Source organism: Homalodisca vitripennis, chromosome 8 (genome assembly GCF_021130785.1).
Source record: "Homalodisca vitripennis isolate AUS2020 chromosome 8, UT_GWSS_2.1, whole genome shotgun sequence".
Classification (NCBI taxonomy): Eukaryota; Metazoa; Arthropoda; class Insecta; order Hemiptera; family Cicadellidae; genus Homalodisca; species Homalodisca vitripennis.
This window is the reverse complement of record NC_060214.1, coordinates 34,152,020-34,177,685: the sequence shown is the minus strand read 5'-3', so window position 1 is coordinate 34,177,685 and position 25,666 is coordinate 34,152,020. Positions and strand designations below refer to the sequence as shown.

At 33.9% G+C, this 25,666-nt stretch overlaps 1 protein-coding gene across 1 annotated transcript; it reads right to left on the bottom strand.

Moving 5' to 3' along the window:
- Positions 1-675: 675 nt before the first annotated feature.
- LOC124367542 (glutathione S-transferase-like) lies at positions 676-24,359 on the bottom strand. The gene is made up of 4 exons (XM_046824470.1): positions 24,146-24,359; positions 19,953-20,123; positions 12,496-12,638; positions 676-942 (listed from the first exon to the last, which is right to left on the bottom strand). Exons 1-4 carry the CDS (start codon positions 24,279-24,281, stop codon positions 763-765), a joined length of 630 nt encoding a protein of 209 aa, XP_046680426.1. The 5' UTR covers positions 24,282-24,359; the 3' UTR covers positions 676-762.
- Between the last annotated feature and the right edge of the window lie 1,307 nt (positions 24,360-25,666).

Genomic DNA, 25,666 nt, shown 5'->3' with positions numbered 1-25,666 from the left:
TCTCCGCCTTCTTAAAATTAACAAACGTTTTTCTAATAACTTTCTTTGCAGTTGGTTCTTTTCAGAGACGTAATTGAACTGTGCAGTAAATATATATGGAAATGTTAGTAGGCTTACTGGTTACTTACTTAGATCTGTAACTTTAAAAGGTACTCATATAGAGATATATATTGTTTCAGAAATTTAACATTTGAGTTTAATACACTTGTATTATAATATTGAGTCTGATGTTGGGTATTGCAATAAATTGCTGTATACCGAAGTACATGTAACATGTCATACAATTGTTTGCTATTTTATGTTAGTTTCTATTACAACAATAAGTAATTAATATTATTATTTGTAGATAAGAATGAACCATGTGTACTCTAAAAGTAATAACGTAACTCTAAAAAGCAAAAAATTATTAAATTAATAAAAACCTTAAACAAATTTTTATAAATGATTAAAAGGATAATTTATTGCTTGTTAAATAATTAATTATATTTAGAGTAATACTAAAAAAGTATAATCATAATTTTAACCTATCAACATATTGGGGTGGTGGATTTTATTATTGTCCTCTATAAAATGAAGAAATACTCCATTGAATGAATTTTCTGTTTGCTATAAGTAATCTAACTGAGTTCTAAACGACATTCATTATTAAGGCTTTTCTTTTAATAAGAGTCAGGAAACTGAAAGAAAGGGATTTATTATAATTATATAGGTTTAATGTTACATATGATTAAATTACATATTTCAGTCAACCACTACAAATATTCAGTGCTTAAGTTCGTCTGTAATAGGTCTCTTCGCGACATAAGCTTTGATCTTGGGTAGAGAGAAGACCTTTTCCTTCAGAGCTTTCAAGGTTGGGCATCCTTCCAGGATATCCTTCTGCCGGTTCATGTGGCTCAGGTAGTCGCTGATGGCGGCAAAGTAAATATCAGCCCAGGATAGCTGTGTGAAATCAAATACATTTACATTAATAAACGCTTCTATGGTGACAGAAGTATTAATCTCTACAATCTGCACAAGAACAAGAAGTCTTTTATTGACAACCGCAATTTAACAGTTTGTACCTTTCATTTTTTAATAAACCTCATTTGTTAGAAGAAAAAATAACTCTACAAATAATAATTATCCCACAAAATCAACATGTTTGATAAATATTCAATGTGTTAAAATAGTTGCAAATTCGTTTAAAGTGGATGTTACAGTTAAATTAAATCCATAATACTTGGATCAACTTTGTTTAAACAATTTAAATTTAAATATATTGTCATATATTTTGTTGACAAATGATTAATAAAAACTATATTCGTACAGTTATTTTTATTTAATCATGTCAACATAATACCAAGACTTTTAGTTTTTTTGGTATTTTTTATTGAAATAGTACAGTAAAATCTAAAACTAAATTTTAAAATTGCCACAAATTGAAACCTGTACAGGTATAAGTAATTTTCATTCTTCACTACGTAGTATTCAAGAAAAACGTATATGACCACCCACTAAAATTTTGAAAACAATTTGCGTTGAGAAAGAATATAATTTAAAAAATAAATATAATACCAAATCAAATTGATAATACATGAAACTACAAGAAATAATATATGCGTGAATTAGTCACTTGTGTCCACCCCTAAAATTGGAATAAAATCTCCTGTGACAGGATATCGGATATTAGCCATCGTTATATGTTTCGAAAAAAGAACACGACGTTTGGAGGAAAGGAACCCATGCACTTTTTCAGGTGTTTAAATCCTCAACTGATAAGACAGCAAGGAAGGATTCAGACACATGTTCGTCCAATGACGAGGTGAAATCGTTTTAACGCCAAATCTTATTAATCATTTGTCAAATTCGATATCCCTATTTATCAAATATTAATATAAAAGATAAAAAAAGAGTTGAAATACGAAATGTTTAGTTAGGGCCACAAAAAATCTGAACCTGACAGTAGTATACTTTGGCCGTTGCTGGGACAACGCACCCGAGAACCGGTTCTGGGAACAAACCGTGTGAGACCGAATCTGGGACAGAAAATTGTTTAGAGAGCGACTAAGAGTGAGAGTTACGGGTGGTCAGAACCGCGCCGCGCGAATCACCACGCATGTCATCGCTGTCCCGCCACCGCGCAGACACCACCCATTTTTATTTACCACAATTGTGAGTATGTATGTGTTTGTGATTTATACTGATCAGATCTAAATAGACGATGTTGGTTTATGAACGTTAAATTACGTTTAGGAACGTCAAATTACGTTTATGAACGTTTTAAATTTACGTTTATGAACGTTTAAATTACGTTTATACTTAAACGTCATCAAATTACGTTTATGAACGTTATTAATTACGTTTATGAACGTTAAATAACGTTTATACTTAAACGTCAAAATTACGTTTATGAAACGTTAAATTACGTTTTATGAACGTTAAATAAATACGTTTATACTTAAACGTCAAATTACGTTTAATGAACGTTAAATTACGTTTATGAACGTTAAATAACGTTTATACTTAAACGTCAAATTTCGTTTATGAACGTTAAAATTACGTTTTTATGAACGTCAAATTACGTTTATATACTGGTACGTTTTACAACAAAGTATTATTCAACACTTAGTTTCCTTTTTTAAATTGCACATATATTTCCTTTTTTGTGGTTTAGCTGTAGTATTAATAGATTATGAACCCATGAGGTGTTTTCCAGCACTCAAAACAGAGAGCCTCAATTGGTTGAAAAGTCATGTCAGAACCTACAAAGTCCTGGAACACTCTCTTTGTATAGTACTTGTTCATTGTAAACAGACACAACAGATTAACATTGTTTCGTATGACCCCTGATTATCAACTCGACCATAGCTCTGACTCAGGTAGACACAAGAAATCCCTTTATGACGTCCTCTAATGAAACGTCATAGTCTAGTCTTTGATTTTAGTTTGCTCTTCTAGGAGGCAGTCATCAAATACCCACAAGTGAGTTTGGTTTGCAGAGTCATCGATAGAAATGAGATCTTGACAGGACGAATAGAAAAACGCTATTTGTCTTCTAAGGTTTTTTTCTAATCTACTGTATTGTTCACGCAGATCTGCATATGCAGGTTGTTCTATTGAACGACTGAACACGTATAGATTCTTGAACGGAACTCCATCTTTGTTGTAAATGAAATTCAATAACAAGTTCGTTTTACCACTCCCAGACGGTCCTACAATAAGACACCGTTAACGGTCTAGGTAAAAAATTGGTCTTCGAATTTATCTCTGCAATACACTTGAATTTCCATAGTATGTTCTCTTACATACATTTACAATTTAACAGTTTTTCGCATATTCTATGATGACCCCATGCTAGGGTTCGGATATTGTCTCGTTCGAGTACGAAACGCTTGTCGTCCTTTGATGAAAGTACCACTTTATGGTGTTCTACACTGTAGAGATTGTGTGCTTGACTCCGAATTGTATTCATCGTTTTGTAGTGCTCGATGTTACTAAACAAACAGTCTTTATAGTTGCTAAAGGTAATTTTCATTTTCAACTACAGCTTTTTCACACCCTTAGACCTCTTTATGAAATGGTTTTGTCTTCTATATTGCTCGCATACATCTTGGATCGTAGTCCTACAAACTCTCGCATGATTCGACCATTAAGTTCATCTTTCATTTTACCCAGAACTTTTTTGTTTTACGTGGGGAAGCCCATATTGGTTGGGGTTGGGGTAGTCACTTGTATCAAATTAATCCAATTAAATGTTTCATGTCTTCATAGAAGTTTTTCGTTTTGATGTCATATATCAGGGAAATCGGTATCAGTGTACACCATTTTTTTATGTTGGATCCATACTTCTCTTTCATTACATTGTAGTGGAAATTCATACATCAGTGTCTTTGATATGTCTAGAATACTCATACCTACGTAAATAGGTTTATTTAACAAAAGTTTTTTCTTACTAAAATGTACAGCAACTAGGTTTTCTGTAAAGATGGTTCGACTCTAAAGTTCGGTTTGCTAACCCATCTTTCCACTAATTTGGATTTAGTACCCAAACGAATGTCCACACGATTTCTCATATTTTCCATAGTTTTTCCAAAAACTGAGTTGTTCATTAATTTGAAAAAAGTCTTTCTCAAAATCATTTTTCGCCTTTGTACGCTCCATGGTATTCAGATTAATGTACGGTTGCCAACCAATTGCTTTGACTGAAACTAAGAACTCTCTATGAACATGTTTTAGTTTTTCATACCCAGACTCAAATAAAGCTTTAAATTTTTGTAGTGTACGACATTACTTTTCTTTGCTGTAGAGAGTTGTCAGAAGCTTTGCCATTTTCGATCCTGGTGGGACTCTACGTTCTGGAGCGAGAGGTAGAAATTCAGAGTGTACGTCGTGTAGTTCTTCAGGATATTCCAAATCAACTTCTAATATGTAGCCTGTGGGTGAATCGTCACTAACTTTCATTACATCGATGTCTGTACTGCTCCACTGAAAGTTTGCATATGGTAGTTTTACAGACATTGCACCACCCATACAGGTTGTTTGCAATCCAAGTACATGAGGTAGTTATTTGGTTTCGATTTGTCGTAGTCTTTCATGTAGGGATTGTTTGCCTTCGCATATCGATGAGAACACTGTGAAAATACCACCACGAATACCCTTTTCAACCATGAGTACCATATCGATGTCAGTTAATAGAGACAGTTCGACTTTTGTAATTTTTAGCATTGCGTTCCAAGCCAACCCAGGTGCTGTGAAATACCATGCAGGATCTAATTTGTATGTATTGAGACATACATCCCTGAAGTTTTCCATAACATCTGCAAGCAGCAAGACATCGGTTTCGTTATTATAGCATTGTATATTCTTTCATGTTCTGAATGTTAAAGGCGGTCCATACATCGCACGCATGTTTGTAATCTTCATTTGTTATGTGTTGTTTATTCAGTCTATTGTAAAATTCTTCTTGACTAGGGTAGTGATGTTTCACTATATTTTTTCTATACTGTCCATGTAGTCGTAAGGGTACACTCCTTTTCGTAGCAATAAATTGAGGTCCTTACCATTGTAACTATGTTGAGATGTGTTTTGAATTGAGATCTAGTCAGATTCTTTGCTAACCTATCGAGACTTTGTGACATGAACTTGAATGAATGAATCGATGAATCGTAGTTCAATTCCACCTTCCACACTGACCGTAAAGGAGATGTACCGGGGGTGTACGCTCCTCGTTGTTGGGTATCAATGATATGCGATTTTCGATTTTCGACTTACCAAACTCTTTAATGAATAGGTGAGTGTCGTAAACCTGCTAAATTATGAATGAAAACAGGAATGAACCTAGGTTTTTTTGAAATTGATTGTTACACTTGTTGTGAGCTGCTCCTCTAAACAAAACCCGTTCAAATGGTTATGGTCTCTAACACGATCATCACCAAGATAATTTCCACAGATATGACACGTAGTAGTAGATTTCAAACATTTCCTGTTGCTCTTTTGTCATCAACTGCATGGGGACTATTGCTTCACTCTTGTGTAAAGTTCATTAATCCTTATATCGACTCCTCAATCAATGATTTTACAAATACATGTGCAGCATCGTCTTCAAAGTATTTAATCGGTGGTTTGGAAAAGCCGTCCTCTGACACCCCATACATACAGAAGGAAATGGCATTATGTTTCTGATATTTGATAGTGAACGACTGATGATTACCATTTACAATCACTTTACACGGTTGACCATGTTGAAATAGGTGCTAGACAGCATTCAAAGTCTCTGCGTAATACACAAAGGGCACTCTCATTGAGCAATTGAAATCTTTAAATCTAATTACAGTTCCTGGCTCTGGTAGTTCCAATTTCACAGCATCGTGTGTGTTACAGTCTTCTCTATGCTTGATGAGTAAATCCTCTCTCGTAAAGTGTTGCAAACACCTATTGCATATCCACATCTTATGTCCATTTCGTGAGATCTGTGAACTAACCAAACGGGACATATCTTTGATCCAGCAGTAGTGAGTGTTTGTTTTTTCTCTGATAAAAACAGTAGATTAACATGTTTTTCCATCTCGTTATCAGTTATTCTCAGCGGGAGGGAATATATCGAACTTGTCATCATAAGCATAGACATTAACAGAAATGCCACTAAGTCTTTCAAACTTTGCTATATCATCAAGTTTCATGGGGCATTCGCAAGTTGCTAGTGCATGAAGCAGCTCTCGTTTGAAAGGTTCGTAATTGCTTGATTCTTTCTGGATGAACCTTAACTGGATGTAAAGCTGCCAGAATAGACCACATAAAACATTTCTGATCTTCGTTTTTTTACATTAATAACAGCCTTTTTGGATTGAATCTGTTTTTTGGTAGAACCACATAGCTGGATCCGTTGAAAAGGAACGTATCGGTTGACTCTGATCTCCAAGTCTTTCACACTTTTTAGTGACCATTGAGAACCGTTTGCCTCAAACTCCTCCATCTCAACCAACATCTTAAGTTTTGCTGAGTTATAATAGTCAGACAGAGACGTTGTCGAGTAAAATATGAATTTCATTTTTCGTTTTAAAGTTCATGACTTGACTTGAGTCACCTCCACATCGTTTATTATTTTCTTGAATTCAGCATGATAAACCATGTTTACCTTAAGATTCTTGTCTTTTACAGCTTCCTGAAGTTTGTCAACAACGAGTGGTTTGCATATCTCAAGAAATCATTTTTGGATCTTTGATCCCACGTTTGTTCATAATCACATACGTTTTCAATCTTCCCGTGAATGCCGACTGGACTTCTGATATTTCATCAAGTATTGTCTGTGACTCCTCTGGAGTACGTACCGGAACCAGATGATGAGGTGTTGAAGGTGATTCTGTTTCAGACAGAAGCTGTCTCTCTTCCATGGTAGGACTAAATCGAATTCTCACTATTAATTGTACTAGTTCGGTGTCTCACTAATAATCTTTTTCACACCTGTAGTAATCTTTTGCGGTCTAGTCGGTTTCGGATCATCGCTTCAAGAGCTATATCGTTTGTATTGAACCTTCGGTACTTGTTTGACTTCCCTTGGTCGTTTTGGGTATTTCTTTACCAGCATGTTGATGTCTGGAGTAGGTGCCGGCAGTCTTGGTGTCAGTCTCGTAATGGGTAATATTTCACTCCTGTATCGAGGACCTTCATGAAGTGCTGACAAACGGATATGACGTTTTCGATTGTTTGTGACGGTTCCAGTTGGATTGACTCTATTGGTGTTTCACAAATCCAACACATTTTACTTTTAGGAGCTGGTTTGATTTCCATCTTTTTCAGACGTTCGTTATATGTCATACCATGCTGGTTTTTGGCACATTTCTGAGATTTTTTGGTGCCGAGCCATGTTGGAAACCGTTATTTCCTTACTGCAGTTTGGACACGGTTTCTTCTGGGGTTTTATTTGAGCACGTACATCGGTCGGACTAAGCACGTTGTATGTTGGACTCTCTGGGATATGTAGTGGTGAATGGTATACAGGACTATATGGTATATGCAGTGAATAGTCTGACTTATCCGGAACTTCAAATGGTGGTGGACCAGTATTGATATAATTTTCGATGAATCGGGGTGTGTATCCTTTTTACTGGTGGTTTCAAAACTTTGGAGCGTCAGCTGTAGATGGACCAATTATAGCTCTAATTTTTGAATAGAAATTATCTGGAGTGTCTAACATAGACAAATCAAAATCAGCAATTGCGTCTTGTTCTTCAGTCTGAGATTTGAATAGGACTCTGGCAACATAGACATATCAAAATCAGCAATCACGTCTTGTTCTTCAGGTCTGAGATTTTGAATAGGACTCTGGCAACATAGACATATCAAAATCAGCAATCACGTTCTGGGAATTGATTGTCACTCACAGCATCAGCGTAGTTTTCCAACATAGACATATCAAAATCCGGAGTTTGTCTGTCTAACGTGGACATGCATTTCTTTGTTTTTTTATGGCGGGGACATGGAGGTGTTCCTGACTTCAACACCCACACCTTGAACATACTTGTTTCATCGAAGGAGGTTTTTCATTGAATCCGTTGAAGAAGCATAAGCTGGTGGATTTGACGCTGCACATACACTTCTTTGTTTTTTGGTGGCGGGATAGGTTAGATTGCAGTAACCTCAGCTCCACAATTCGGACATTTCTTGACTGATGATCTTCGAAGACCGTCCGTAGCATTGAGAAATGCTGTTTGCTTGCTAGCAGGAGGAAGAAAACGCCCATTATTATAGAGCTGGCTACTCTCTTACTGTATGGGCGATTGACGATGGAAAAGGAGGATGAGGTATGGATGCCACTTCTTTGTTTTTTGGTGGCGGGATAGGTTAGATGCCGTAACCTCTTCTCCACAATTCGAACATTTCTTGATTGATGATCTTCGAAGACCATCCGTAAGCATTGAGAAGAAATGCTGTTTGCTTGCTAGCAGGAGAAAACACCATTATTATAGAGCTGGCTACTCTCTTATTGTATGGGGCGATTGACGATGGAAAAGGATGAGGTATGGATGGATGAGAATAGGAAAGAGGAGTAGGAAGAGGGTGGGTGTGTGGGATGAGTGGAAGGAAGGATGAGAGCAGTATTAATACATTTGACTCTGAACTAGAACATAGTTTTTTGTAAACTCTTTTTCATAAAACGATCCTATTATTTCCTCACCAGACTGGTCTGCGATTTTGTAGGTAACAGGGGCAAGTTTTGTAAGTTTTGTTGACAGCCACAATCCGAAAAATTTCTCTTGTCCCAATTTCTGCGGTATTTATTTCCAAATACATCTTTCTTTATAGTAATTCTTACACGGTCATCCAACCGAAAAAAGTCTGGGTCTGAATACTAGACATCGTCCAGTGTTTGCGTACATGGTTTCTTAAAGTTTGTCATTGCTTGAATTCACTTCTGATGGGCTCAATCTTTATAGTGCTATGAAATTTACTGTTTTATTGACGTAGAAGCTTCTGTAAAATGTGACACCCATCTAAAAAGAGTTTTGAATTTCAAAGTGCACTTTCATTTTTTTCATTGAGAGTTCTATGGAAACGCTCTATAATGGCACTTTTTTCCTCATTTTCAGTAGTATGGTATAACTTTATTTGATTTTTGTGTAAAAACTCTCTAAATTCCTTATTAACAAATTCTCGTCCTTTATCCGTGTGAAGAAGGTTCGGGGGTTTGTGACCAACCAATTTCGCTCTTCTTAATATTTTACCAAACGATTTAGTAACCTCTTGTGAGCTTTTAGTTTTTAATGGTTCTGACCAGGCATATTTTGAAAACGTATCAATTACATTTAAGTATGTATGTATCTGAATCCATCATTTTTTCCTTTGAAAAATCCTAATCATTACAACAAGGTCTGCAGCCCACAAATCATCAATTACCCAAAGTTACAATTTTTCTCTTAATTTTTCTTTAATTTTCTCAAAATTCTTTGGTCGCTGTTACAAACAGATAGATATTTCAGGAGGCAAAAGACGGTGTTGTGAGTTCATACAACACTGTTACACTTATCCAAATCAATAACCGCTCTAAGCCAACTTTATTTTATAGATTGAGCACTACACTATGTCTTTATTGTGGCTATTCGATGCAATAAAATCGTTTTTAGAGGTATCTAACAATACCGGTGTAAGGAGAAAACGATCGGCCTGTATTTTTGTATTTTAATTAAACTAGTATTTATGTATGTTGAAAATATGTTTCTTCTCACATTGATTTTCTGAAAATATAGTATGAACATTTTAAAAGACACCAATTAAAAGTATTGCTGTTTTTTTTAGGAATAAGTTTGGATACATTAACCTATTTTTGCACAACTGCAGCACTATACCTGAGACACTCTTAGGGATATTAATTTTCAGTGTAAAAAATACAGGGGAAAAGAGACAGAATACAAAAAGTTTTCAAAGCAGTTTGTAGAATTTTTCACTTACTTAAAAAATTACTAAGATATGTATTGTAGGGACACTCTCTGAAATGGATTTATAAAAATAAATTGGAAAATGAACTGAAGAAAAATAAACCTTGGAAATATTATGTAACAAATCAGCAGTGCAGGGAATGTTTTTGAGTGTTTTGGAGTAATTATTTGTGGATATAACTTAATTTTAAAACGATTTTATTTCATACTACCTTATAGTTTTAATTTATTTTTATAGTATCCTGTATAAAACATTTGCATTTTAATGCAGTAAAGTATGGTGCCTTGAGGTTTATTATATAGACGCTTCATTAAAGTACGATATCTATACATAAGATCATATAATAAGAGTTTTGGAAGTATTGCGAGTTCGAATCGTGCTTACTGAATTGTATTTTTCTAAATACCAGAATTGTTTTTTTCAAGAGTATTTTCTAAATCAGAGAATTGAACAATTTTAAGTTTGTTTTAAATTGACAAATACGGATTTTTAGTTTTATTTTTAAATTATTATAAGTTTAAGAGAACTAGATGGTGTTTATTTAGTTTACTGAGTAGCTGAATTTTACTTTAAAGAAGAAAGATACTTTTTATAAAAGTGTGTAGTATATTTTGGTAAAATAAATAGTTAATGTATGATTGGATAATAGATTATTGGATATATTTAAACATATCAGGGGTCTGATTTATGGAAGCACGATCTTTTAAAAAACAAACTATATTACCATTTTTAATTTTAATATAACTTCGTGTGCGGTACGATATAACACAGTACAGTGAAAATGTTTGGATGTTTGATGCACGTTCACACAAATCTAGGGAACAGGTTTGTACGACATTTTGCATTACATAGATATAAGAATAAAAAAGGCTTATTTTAATTCATAATATCATCAACAAATGCTTCTAAAGACAATTAAATAAAATATATTTCCTGAAAAGATATGCAATATTTTATACATCTGAGCGAGTCACAGAACGCAGTGTCCCAATATTTTGTATTTTGTGGTCAAATATCATCTAGCACAAATATTAATGACAAGTAGTATTGTCTAATTTGTATTCTAGACTCACTGTTTCCCGCGGCTTCGCACGCTTTTCGAATAAGCTTTGCCCGTGTATGGGCACTTCTGGTTGAAGTGAATTACATTTCCAACGCGCGCTGATGTAGAGTTTACCTTGTTGCCAAGATCATGAAAAACTGCCAAAAGTGTATGTTTATAACCATTGTACACGTACATGTACCTTATTATAAAATGGTCTAACACTCAAGCTTTAATTACAACCAGAAATGTATCTTGTAGCAAATATACATCATAACTTAGCGCCTTCAAATAGTGTACGTAACTGTCTCGTAATTGCAGTTTATAATATGCAGGCGCCTTAAAAACCTATCTTTTACAGCGCCGCCTGGTGGCGAGTTACATCAGTGAGCATAGCATACAAACCTTCTCCGTGGAAAAAATACATATACATATAAATTTTCATAATGATCGATAAAATAGTTTATGATTCTATCAAGGACATACATGTTCCTTTATAAAATGGATAAATATCCATTATATATGACAGCAATGACGAATGCAAACCAATTAATTCATTTTAGACCATTCTAGACCTTTCAACAAAATTATGAATGTGTACAAAGCAATGTTCCAGACAGTAAATCCAATGTTTTATGACAGTAAATCGTCGAGAGGACACCGAATCCTTTAACACTAATGAGGGATACGATACTGATTAGGTATATAAGTATTCATATAATTCCTACATTCAACCAAGAAAATAAAGTGATTCAGTGAACAGAGATTTGGAAGCAAGAGTATATACTATTCTGTTATCAGGTTTGCAGGTATTCATGCCATTTTGTAAAACGCATAACCGAAAGTACAAACAAATACAGTTTGAAAAGTATACCCGTCATTGTGTACATGTGTATCTGAAGAGATAGGTTTGCCTACACATTATATCTCGAAACTTCAAAAGGATTTTTTTATTAGAACCGGATTCTGAACCTAATATACTCGTAATTCTAATAAATTTAAGAAATGTTGAAACCGTCCAAACGCTAATTATAGAATTTTAAATATAATATGAGTCTCAACTGCTCGTTTTAAACTTTTGTTTCTTTGTCAAAACTTAAATGTGTGCTATTTAACAGCTGATGGCAATTTATTTTTTTGTTCTTGTTTAAGCCTCAACCTCAGCTATGTACCTTCGATGTACACTGGTTTATTTTCAAAGTACACACACTGCTTCGTGTCTAAACATAATTGGACCTCCATGGGATTTGAACCCGTGATCTCTCAGTTGGATAGCCGAGACTATAACTATTAGTGTACGGAGAAGGACGGGCAAGTTTGTTTTTATGATATTGATTCGTTTATAATTATTGTAACTACTTTAATTTTAACTAAAGTTTGACTTTTGATAAATTATCTTCAGTGAAATTGCTTGCGAATCTGCTGGTAAGCGATAGTCCTATTGTAACTATTGTCACAATTTTAATATATTCAGCAATATATTTAATGAAACTGTCTTTCTAAAATGTATTAATCAAACCATAAATACAACTATTTACCTTCCCGTTGGCGAGGAAACCATCGTTAGACTTCGCGTGAGCCTCAATCCGGGACATATAGAAGGGTACTGTGGTGTCAAACAGAGGCCCTTCCAACTCCTGTTTTTTAGTCTTATTCTCTTCATATTGGTATTTGGCGAGTTCTGGAAACAGAAAACAATCTGCATGAATATTAAAAATTCACTTATTTCAAATTTACTTCAATTTTACAAAAATGTAATAATATCACAGATTTGTTGAATAAAGAAGATAAAAAGCCTGTTTTTAAATGAAGGTTTTTATACACTTTGACTTTGTAGGCTTATATTTACAAAATTGAAAAGTTATTCTCCTTGATCTAGAGACTTTAAAATAAACACAAATATGTATTTCGTGCCTTTGTGCCCACTGAGCACAGTCTGGAAGTGCTCAGTGTTGGTAAATTACAGAAATACAGTCGAACTTAGATAAGATGAATTTCAAGGGCAACGGAAAATATTCGCATTATCGAGGTATTCTTAATAAAAAGGATAATTTTATTGAGGTTAAATAATTCCGTTAATCGTTTTATAAAGGTTTTTCCTCACTCTGAGCTAACTTCTATAAAACAAAGATTTTTGTGGTCGACCTCTATGATACGAATCATTGTTGACGTAACTAAAGTTATATTTCAATGTAGGTCTAGGTCAAAAAATAAAAGTCTATAAAGTCAGTCCGTTTTCGAGATATCGTGCTGACAGACAGAAATGAAATTATTCAAGTCCCTAGAGTGATGGGCTTCGCTAACGCTCAGCAAATTATATTTAAAATCCTTTTAAGAATATTCCTTTCTTAGAACCATTTTATATTTGCGGCAATAATTATGGAAACGGTGTTATAACATGTTCCTTTGTCTTTCCGTGATCCACTATACTCATTTTCCTCGTTTTTACAACATGAGTTGTAATCTTTATTGGGGTTGTATAATAAGCATTTTCTGTACTGAAGATAATTCGGTTGTCGTAGGTTTTGCATGAAGAAGCAAAATCAAAACTGACTGTCAATGAATAAAAAGGGTGTTCTCGTGTGTCTGACTCATTTTTCAACTTCCTCTGTAACTCCTCATTCAAATTAATCAGTAAATTTTTTTTGAAATTTCTCTTGATGAGAAACTACATTGGATTTTTTATAGTGACAATTTTTATTAATAGTTATAAAGTGCAAGATTTTTGCTAAGAAAGATCAAGTTTTGAGTAAACGTAGACACATTTGTGTTAACATACTAGCAGTTACCCGCGGTGCCACATGCAATTTTCTAAACCGAAGGGCGTAGCCTTCGTGAATAAATTTATGATATAAAATGATGGTTGTAAAACAGAAGTAGGCCTATATATAGTGATTATTATTTTATTACTGTCCATAGTTAGGAGATTCAAAAGTTGAATAACATTTTTATTGGTTCTTATTTCTGGTTTTACGAGTGAAGGAACATACATTTCTGGCTCGAATTTATTAAATTTATGAATAAGCATAATTTAAAGATCAGTTCAGCCAAACAACATGTACTGTAGCTAAACAAATTGTATAATAACTATTAAACATGATAACAATAAGCTAGTAATTCATCTGCTAAATGCAACAATTAGCTGATTAATTATTAAACTCGATTGGTATATTTAAGTACAAGATGGTGCTCGGTGAAACCTTTTTGATTCACCTATTATTTCTCGCAGCGAAATAAATTTGGTAGCAAAATTATGATGTACAAGTAACCAATATTTTACTATTATTTAAATTTTGTTTGAGTTATTTACAGTTTGATCATTTTATATGCCCACCATTTTTAAACTAATATGATCTTTTTTCCGAAACCTTTTCAAAACGGGTCTTAATTAATTAGACTAAACAGTTTGCAAAGTTTGAGGTATATGCCTTTATACAATTTACATACGATGATCATTCAATAACTATAGGCAAATTGGTCTGTTGGCAGGGCAAGTTTGGTACTTGTATGGTTTTAAGTTGGTATCACTGAGGTAAGCCCTGACCAGCTGATGTTATCAACATTAATTTGTTTATAACCTCAAAAATGCATTTCAAATTGGCGAGGTTGCTTTAAAAATTCCACAGTACTTTAACAAGGTTCTGTTATTCGTGTTTACTTGCTTAACCAGTAACCTGTATATACTTTTGAATGTATAAAGTTTGTGGTAAAGGTTATGTGAATCGTGCAAATGTTTACAAGTGGTTAGAGCAGTTAAAAAATGGTCGCAACTCAGTGACTGAAGAAAGCCATTCTGGCCGATTAGTTGCAGTTTAAACTCATTTGAAAGTCGAATTGATAACTGCCATGTGACGGTGAAAATTATAGTTGATAAGGTTCAAGTTAGTACTGTTACAGTTCACAACATTATCTGCAACACGTAGAAGTTACGCAAAACATGTGAGAGTTGACGCAACTACACAAGGAAATAAGGTTGAGAGTGTACAAGGAGCTAAAGGAACGTTATGCAAAAGAAGAAGAACACTTCCTTAGCAAAATTTTGACTTAGATGAGACTTGGGTTCACTATTATGAGCCATAATCAAAAAAGCAAAGCATGGAGTAGAAAAGTCACTTGTCAAGAAAGAAATTCAAAACCCTAACATCAGCGAAAATGTTTACGGTGTTTTGGTACGCTGAAGGTCCCGTCTTTTGTGATTACCTCGATGATTAATGTACAATGAACAGCCAATACTACTCGGATTTGCATTTTAACAAGGTGAAGCCAACCGTGAGAGAGAAATCACGTGGATCTCAGAAAAGAGGTGTGACATGTAGTAGATCTTCATCTCGGAACTCTTAGACCTATATTTTGTGCTTATACATATCCACAATTGCCGCTTGAAGACACAGAAAGCAGCGTTGATCACCCGTTGTTATCACCGAAAATTCTTTTGAAATATATTCCATTTGTTGGATGGAGTAAAATTTAATTACTACTAATTCTAATCACGACCAGTAGGTAGAGTATCATAGGTACAGTATTTTTTAAATCTCAAAATAGTAGCTAATACCGAGTTCATAGGGGTTTACAAAAAAATTAATTACTAACTCTTTAATTATTAACTTTTAAGTAAAATTTGAGTATGTCGTTTTTCACGAGACGTACTACAAATGATGAATAAAAATATTTGTTGTCGTTTTGTTTTAATGATAAGTTAAAGTGGTGAAAGTTTAAATTTTAAACAGAATACCACGGTTTTCTCCGTGTTTTTGGTTGTCATGATCCATAAAAACACTCAGAATACATGGGTGAATACTACCCAAACAGTTAAAAATTATTTCCGAGGTAATACAGGGTGTATATGTAGATCTGGTAGACGTTTGAAGTGAAACGTTCAGCCTGTGAGAGGTCTTCGGGACCCGGCTCCTTCAGGGATCTAAGTCACAATAGCATGATCGTTTCCTTTCTTCTGCGGAGCTGCGATATCACAAGCTCCTCTACCTCCCCCTTCTCCTCTACCTCCTCCTCCTCCTCCTCCAATACTGAGTTCTATAAATAGAAAATGGCTATCTTCGTCCCACCTGCTCAACATCTCTATCTCTATCGCAATGCTCCCAAACCAATATCCGCTCAAACCACACGGCTTCAAAAGATCTTCTACGTAGTGATTCATAGTCTGTGTTTTTACATTGAACAAATCACATGTACATCATTATGCATAAGGATCTGTCATATATGTATATAGTTATGTTTAAGCTGAGTTTTTCAATCACATTACAATAGTAATCAAAGTTATTAAAACAATACTTTTCCAATATAGTTTATTTTTGGACTGGGACTTTCGAAATCAAATGTTTCATCATCAGGTGACTCCCCAGATGATGAAACCTTTGGTTTCGAAAGTTCCCGTCCAAAAAATAGACTATTTTTAAAAGTATTGTTTTAATAACATTTATTATTATTTTATATTTTTATCAACTCATCCATGAATTTACATTACAATATTTAAAAAATAAAGTTAATGATACATTTATCTTCTAAAAATATATTAATAATTCAAAATTTAAACGAAGTCTATAGCAAGCCTCTAAGATTGTATAGTATAATATGCGAGTCCAGTTCTCCCATATGTTTATGTAATACTCACAAGTGACTGATATGGTGTCGATGATCTGCTGAGATACAGTATTTTTACGTATATAACCACGTTTCAGAAGTAAGCCAAATTCCCATACATCAGTGGTCCAAATAAATCCTCATAGAATCTTTGTCTGGGGAGGGAGAGGAAGAATTCAATGAAATTGTGATGTACTATCAATAAAGTTCGGTTGTACTCTCATACAATACGTGTTTCTTTCCATGACATAATACCGGTTATAAGAGTAGTAAAAACTTTACCTCGAAGTATTATTACTACATAATGGAACATAACCTATGCTGTATAAGAATATGTTATTTGGTATCAAATAAGACCTCACACATCAAAGCGTAATTCTAAAGCACTGTCATTACCATATGTTACAGTGTTTTAATATAGTCTATATATATAAAAATGAAAACTGTTCGTGTTGTAACAGCATCACTCACAAACGGCTGGACGGATTCGCCTAATTTTTTTGTTAATTTGTTCGTCTTGATCTGTAGAAGGTTATAGGATACTTTTTATCCCTTTCCCGATTCAGGATTCCGCCCCCCACTGGTTACAGAAATACCCGTAAGAAAATGCATTTGCAGCAAACATATGTTATTAAGTGAAAGAGTCTTTTCAAATTTTTAATCAGCTGTTCTTTGTAAACATATATAAAGCGACAAAAAACATTGTTGTTATTTTTGACAGTAACTAAGTAAACATTAAATATTTTTGACGTTTCTATGTAAACAAACATTTTTTGACATTTACAACGTTTGTGTCACGTGTCAAAATGTCAAATTTTTGATAAACGTGATTTGATATCTTTTTTACAATTTCCAAGAACAGTGTTATGTTTCCATCAGTAAAAGGTTTAAAAAAATAGGCATAGTATTTTTGTTTTCTCATGTAAATTATTCTTTGGAAGAATGTTTTTCTCAACATTTTTTTTTACAGAATTCCTTTGAGCAGTTTTGATCAATAATAATCTTCTCTATATATATAAAAATGAATGTTTGTATGTTTGTCCTTTATGGAATCGACGATCATGAACTATTGGACCGATCATGATGAAAATTTGTACGTTATGTATTTTTTCCACGGAGAAGGTTTATAAGCTATGCCCATCCCTTTCCCGATTCAGGATTCCGCCCCACTGGTTACAGAAATACCCATAAGAAATGCATTGCAGCAAACATATGTTAACGTCTTTTCAATTTTTTAATCAGCTGTTCTTTGTAAACATATATTACACTTACAGTTTTAAAGCATAGAGTAAGCTTAAGAGAAAAAACGACAAATTTTGTTTAAACTGTTTTTGCAATCACTGTTAAACATAGACTTTACTATCCAGATAATACAATCAAATTTGACGTAAAAATTCACCTTTAAACTGCAATATTTATTTAATATAAACCATGCTCATGTTGATCAGAAGAGTAATGCAGGAATATCATAATTACTATCTTACGTTGGCTACAAATATAAAGAATGTTATAAAATCAACCTTAGTTGTTTTTTTGACAGAAGTATGGTTCTCAAAACTCCGTGTGTACATATTCTCTCGATCGAGACAACAAAGCAAGCTCAATCGTGGCATCGGACGATATAACTAATTTAATCTAAAATTTATTATAGTAAAAAAAAAAAATTTACTAAGTAATATAAGGACTTCGGTTCTTAAGATTTGCGTGCGAAGCCGTGGGGTAACAGCTAGATAGAGGCAGGAATATGGTACATACCTTCATAATACGCCCCAATGAGGCTCACGATGGAACGACTGATCAATTATCTCAGCAATGTTTAGAATGTGATAGAAAAAGAATAAGTGAATATAGTGTACTGTTTTCAACGGGAAATTGCGTGCGAAGCCGCGGGCAACTTTTGCAAAAAAATTATTGAAATGCGCAGCAAAGCGCACCGGGCCCGCTAGTAATATATAAAAATGAATGTTTGTGTGTTTGTCCTTTATAGACTCAGAAAATATTTGGACCGATCACTATGAAAATTTGTATTTATTTGTATTTTTCTATGTAGAAGGTTTATATGCAATTGCCCATTGATGTAACCTCACCACCAAGCTGTACTGTAAGATATAAAAGTTATCAAAGCGCCTTCACATTATAAACTGCAATTAAGACACAGTTACGTATATTAAATAGCCAAACACTATTTGAAGGCAAAGAAATATACGGGCAAAGCTTAAGAGACGCGTGCGAAGCCGCGGGAAATAGCTAGTATTAGTATATGTCTTTAAATAATAATCGTTTGCTAAATAAGTAATTGAAGAAATTGAAAATTGGGGGTGTCCGGACCCCTTGAGCCCCCTTGCTGGCTACGTACTTGGCATTTGTTTCGAGATCGGACTGCACCTCGCGAAACATAGTGTTACTGACTACCAGGATCAGTAAACACAAGTAAAAAAAAATTTTCCAAAAATCCTGTTTCCTTCACAATCCTTCAAAACAAAGTTCATTGCAAAGAACTTTGGATTTAAACATAAATTTGATAATAATTATTGTGTTTGGAAGAATACTTAAATGTATTCCATTTTCCATTTAAATTACGGTTTCCTAAATTTTTAATCTATTTTATAGCGGTTTTCTCGAGCCTGAACTATAGACTAAATGGTGGGACTGCCCCGGGCGGTTGTACAGTCCTGACAATACCGGGATTTCTGCATTTAAATATCTGACATGTAACTAAAAATAAATCACTTGTGAGAACTTCTGTAAAGAAGAAGTATAGTAGTTGTTATATAAATTAGTCTACGTTAGGTTCCACCATTAAAACAAAATGACAGTAATAGTGTGTTGCCACTTTTAATGGAAGAACTGATCTCGTTAAATTACATTTTAATTATCGTTTAAATAGTTGATATTTATGTTTTGCATGTGCACGGCAACCACTGAGCCCAGAAAACGACCGCTTATCAACAAGAAAATTGTACGTCTGCAAGCAAAGTGAAGAGATAAGAGTCTGATGTTTGTTTTTCTTGATAGATAACTGAACATCATTTATCTTATTTAATTCACCCACTCACTATATTATACTTTAAACAAAACTAAATAGGGCAAAGATAGCCATCTATATTCAATTTAACGATTTTGTATTTCTACTGGAATTACATCTAATTTAGCGAAACATTATTTTAAAAAGTACCAGTTTTTATCTTGACGCTAGGTGTTGTACAACTTTTACATCGTGAATTAAATCATTAGCATGATATTTTTCAAACATTTTGTTGCTAGATTTACGTTATAGAATGTGAAAAACAGATTTTTCAATCCCGGGATTGAGCTTTTCTAATCTCGAAATCCCGGGATTACAAAAATGGCTCCAACCATTATACGTATGTCTATTGAATACTGAGGAACAACTCACCAGCCCTTAAGTCGTTGATGACGTAGACGATCTCGTCGATCCTGAGGTCCTCCCAGGGATCATTGCCAGTGAGCCCAGCCTCTTTGGCCAGATACCTGGCGATAGCGATGGACTGCACCACCGGTTTCTGTCCCTCCACCTCCAGCACTGGCACCTTGCCCCAGGGGGTTGCTGTGACAAGTCGAGTCACAAAATAGTCTTATGCTGCTAATATATCTAAAATAATGTCCAAATATTTTCATAACTCTTGGATTTTCTTGGAAATGTGATGAAATCATTTTTAACCAACTACAATTCGACCTGTTTCCATGTTACTTTTTTATGAATGTCAATCGTTCTTTTACCGAAAATACTAAACCGATTGTGATGATCCTATTTTAAATTAAATAGGACTGCCCCAGGGTGGTGCCTCACATATTTTTGTAAGGTTTGCGCAAGTATTCACATGAAAATCGTATGGAGAAACCAGACAAAGCAAATTTCGAAGATGCCATTTTCTTACAATTAATACAACTTATTTCACATATGCAGAAAACATCACTTTTAGTCTTTGGATTCAGAATAGCGGCCCAATTTAAGGCAATAGGAAAATCCGTCCTAGTGCAACAGGAAAATATTTAAGTGCGGAAATTGGAATTTTCCAAAATACCGTGAGTTACTTCAGAGTTGCTTTGGAAACTCCCATAGTCTACAGGAGTGATTTTTGGAGTCCCTTGAAACACGGCATAGAATAAGTTGCTGAGAGCTCACTTACGTCACAAACGCTAGGGAATAGAAGATTGTTTATATTAAAGGAGTATGTCCTAGAGTACTGAAATTGGAGAGAGACCAGAAGTAGCTTTTTAAAACTAAGCATGGCTTACACTACAGATAATTGGGAAATGTTTTACTTATATCAGGATTCTTCTAGGAGGCATCATGATAAGGATCAACGAGATGGAATATGCCGCCGAAATGTATTTTTCGAGCAATTACCATCATTTACCTCAGGGATGCCAAGAAAATTTTATTTCGGCTATTATTCCTCTAATGGCCTCCAATCTCGGACATGGTATGGAAAGTCGCTCGCTTTGTCAGAGCGTGCCGATCCATTAGAGACGGGTTGCCATAACATGGAACAATGGAATGAGTCATGTTCCATTGCCTTGAAATGAATGCCCTACTAAGAATCGACACATTCTCTTACAAAATAACAATCTACTAAATAGAGTCACTGTAAGTTAAGATTCTAGTCCCTGAATAACTTCATCTGTTTTATTAATTGGGAATGGGTACCCAAAAATGAAATTATATTATTAACCAAAAATATAAAAAAGTGTAAAATAAAATCAAGGGAATAACGAAATAATTTTTACATCAGAAAACAAAATAAGCTCAAAGCCGATGCTACACATTTTTTGAAGGTGGCAACAAATTTACCTAAATCCTTCAGTTAATGAATACTTAAAGTTACAAGTACAGTAGTTTGATTGTGTTATGTAAATTCTTAAAAATGTACAGAAGTGGATAGTGTTTCTGTGACAACTAAAAAATATCCTGTTGTTGCTCCTGGGTTTGGTTTTAGCGGTAATACTCGTTCAGTCTAACTAATCTATTAAGGGGAGCGGGAAAGGCCTATCTCGCCAATGTTAAATTTGCCATCTTTAGGTACACTTTTCTTCAAAAGTTGTAAAGCTATGACTTTCAAATTTTAGGGCTATATTTACCAACTCTTTTTGTGTTGACAGACCCAATTTTACACCTGCTAATCAAATATTACCTTAAAAAATCATTTTTTCATAGAACACTAAAAAAAATTAAACATTTTTACAAAACATAAATTTTTTATTACAAAACTAGTAATGTGAGATTAATAAAAATGGGTCTAAATATTACTTATACCCCAACAATGATGTGTAAAAAATTTCAGGTATGTAGGTTAATTATTTACAGAGATAAGTGTACCTTTGTTTAATAAAATGCAACTTTCGGCAAATTGCGACTGAACTCAATAAACTAAAAGGCATACAATATCTACCTTAAAATAGGCCAGCTCCATATTTGGGATCATCTGTTTCCTCTTCATGGTCTTCCTCCATGAGCCGCCTTTTTCTTCTTGCTTGTCTAGCCTCCTTCGTGATACTTTCAGCCGCTTTCTCACTTTTACGCTGTCTCAAAATATCCATCTCCCGCAAAGTTTTGACGGATTTTTCACACAAACTCAGTCCAAGTCTTTTGTAGAGGTCCAGTTTGCTGCTGTGGCCTTCATTCTGAGCATGCTGTACATTCTAACTTAGTTGATAATACTAACCCAGAGTTCTCAGAGTCATCATAACACACAATAAGTTCGATTGTGTCTGTTGAATCACAATACTTACATTTAACAAATTTTTTTATTGCACAAGACAATAAGTGGACATCAAAAATACAATTTCCTGCTCCAGAAGATTGAAATGTTTCATAGCTATCAAAGGACAACTTCTTTGCAGAAGATACTTTAGTAGAACTACTCCCAAGTTCTTTGTTAGGTGTTTCTTGAGTTCCTGACAAAGTTTCTGAACCTACCAATGTAGGCCTAGGCCTACTGTACTGGTTACCTACATGATGTTTACTCTTGGTTTTATAACTCAATTGTTTCCTTGGCATCGCGAGTTCCACTAAACAAACAAATATGTTTCGAAAAAATAACACAACAATTCACCAAATCAGTGTCTTCTTTGAACAAAATACAAAATGTAAACAAGAAACAAGTTTACATGTTCGGTATTGTGAAAGGAACCAAAACAACAGACGACAGCTGACGGATAAACTGATGTTTAGTCAACTGTCACTATGACCAACTACACAAACAAAAATGCAGAGTATAAAACCAATGGTACTATACTAAATGCCAGGAGTATACTAGCTACACTATTGACGTTGCTCAGAGAAAAAAACTCTGTGTCTTGATATATTGTTTTAATTTTTTCAAGGGCTTATACGTAAGTTACAGTGATGACAATTATATCATTTTAAAGAGAATGAAATGGAGTATAATAATTTTAAAAAAACTAAAAATGTGTAAAAAAAAAATTTTCCCCGGTCTGGCTCCCCTTAAAGTAACAATCAAAGGCAAGGAATATTAGAAAATCAAGAAAATGTATACCTATTGCAATGGATATTATACGAATCCATGTACATTGAATGCATTGTGATTGGAATCAGTCAGAATCGTTACGTATCACAACGCCAACTGTACCAACACTGTCGAGAGAAAACACTGCTGGAATTAGAACAACAGACTTTCTCTTGTTCCGTAGTTCCTGAGCCGGGAGCGAGAGAGAGGGAGAGTGTTTTAGAAGGCCAATAACGTTGTATCTAGGAGCGAACAGGAAATCAACTTGTCATTTATAATGCTGCCAAATTAATTTAAATTAAAACTGTCTTAAAGATCATTTAGAAAGAAATTGTGTACGTCGATATCTGTATTTGTACAAAGTGGAGTCTGTTTGCTTTCTTGTTTATGATTGTGTTTACACTCTCTTCAGGAGCAAATTATAATTAATATTAATAATTTATTTATTAAATATATATTATTTTGTATAAATGTTATATATTCAATTAATAATTTATATATTTTCAGTCGGTTTGAATACACACAACTGTTTTAAATACCTCTATTTAGTTTTTTTTTTTTTTTTTCAAAACTTATACAGTAGTTAGTTATTTATGAATGAAATTAATAATTTTTAATAATGTTATATTATATGATTTAATTGAAATGAGTAAAAACCTATAGTCTGATCTTTAAGAAATATTTAAGCTACCAACTCTTGTATAACTTTATAACTTGACACTATTTATTCTTATTATACCTTAACTGCCTACTACATTTTCAATTTTTGAAGAACAGAATGTACAATTAATTAAGATTCAATTAAAATACACTGTTTAGAAAAGCACTGGAAGCTGTGAAAATTCATTTCATATTATGGTAAAAGAAGAAGCTCGATTTTTACTGGCTTAGAAAGTATCATACAAATATATGATATTACTGTGATATTATGATGTTTCTGTGTTTAAATATATTATACATTTATTGTATTGTACTGAAAGCTAGCTTCAGTTTAGTGAAAAACGACAAAGTGAGAGCAATGTGTAACCCATTCACTGTATCTTTTAGTTAAATATGTATCAATTACTATATTACTTGACAAATGAATTAAATTACTTACTCGGTTTCAGTTTATCCCAAACATCGTCCTCAAACCTGTTGTCATCATAGTCTCGGTCCAAGTAAGCAAACAGGAATCGTATGGGCTCGCCGAGACCGATACAATTAAAGTAGGTAAACTTGGGTTTAAGCGCCATTATGATGTATAACCTAAAAATGAGCCGCGCCAAAAATATAAACTATGACGCTATCGTGTACGAATCTGGACTGCGCCGGCCGGCCAGAACCCGCAGTTATATACGCCATCGTCCCCCTCTCCTTTTTACTGTTCCAGCTCAGCATGACTGTGTAACAGGTACAAATTTGAAAATTGTATATGTTTGCCATTTTGAAACCTGATATGATAGCTTTGCAAATTTTGAACACTAAACCTTTACTCAGTTTAAACACAAATTGCTTTCCTAAAACTCCAAACAGACTGATGGTAAACTAATCAAGTAAGAACTATTCTGTGTATAACATAACTTACTTATTTTGACCTGAGAAATCAAAAAATTGTTGACCTGAAGTTCGATAGAGTAATTTGTGGATACCCTGTATGTTACAGTAGGTATAATACTACTATGTTTCGAGAATTGAATATTTTTGTGGTGTATTACAGTTGTTTACACCTGAAGAAGAGGTTAGATTTCAGTGCTCCAAACCAATTTCAAATTCATTCCGTAATTTTCGGATGACAAATTTCTTAACTCCTATCATCCTTTCGGATTATCTATCGTCAATAACATGCTTAAACAAAAAAGTAATGCAAATTTATCACTCGTAAAACAATATAAAAAGTTTTCTCTTGCAATCTCAAAAGCTCCTTTAGATGCACATTATATATAATGCTAAAGTAATAAGTAGAATTAACTCCTTGTCAGAATGTTCAACAGAAAGGTTTTTTGTAGGCTGCCATCCTGAACGTGGCTACCTCCGCTGAATACGCCGCTGAAAAACATTTCCTGCCCAAACATCCTACTCCCAATCAATATGAAAAATTTATAAATGTAAACATATTTTTACCGGAAATATTTTCAAGGCGGTGTGAAGATTTTTAAGAAACCTTTTTTTATTTAAGCCCTTTCAAATTAAAATTGCAAATCTAAATTTTTTAAACTGAATATTATATCAAAATCAAGTCAAATTGTCTTGGCCTCAAACGGCAGTCAGTATGGATAAAAAAATTATAAAATAACTTTGGAGAATTCTTTTATCTTGATTTCATCACAATTTTTAATAATTGGTTACTTCAAAATTAATTAGATCAACCATGTTAACTCCTTGTACTTAGCTCCTGTGTGATATCCAGAACTGATTAATTCAATTAAAATTGGTCATTGAAGCAACACAAATAACCGCTAAGTTGATACCACTAATTTTCCTGGCATGATATTTCTGTTTTGAACTTCCGACAATTTTACGCAGAAGATCGTAAGTGTGAAATTCGAAAAAAATTTAGGAGTTTCAAGTTTCAAAATATCTGCCACCTTAATAAGTGTATGGTAAAAAAGTTTTGGACATCTTAATACATTTGATAGTA

Bases quoted from the DNA above. Each gene is read 5' to 3' on its own strand.
- LOC124367542 (XM_046824470.1), bottom strand. From the start codon at position 24,281: ATGGCGCTTAAACCCAAGTTTACCTACTTTAATTGTATCGGTCTCGGC. The intron at 20,124-24,145 runs GTAAGTAATTTA...GACTTGTCACAG, and splicing joins TTGGGATAAACTGAAACCGA to CAACCCCCTGGGGCAAGGTG. The intron at 943-12,495 runs GTAAATAGTTGT...GATTTCACACAG, and splicing joins GTTTCCTCGCCAACGGGAAG to CTATCCTGGGCTGATATTTA.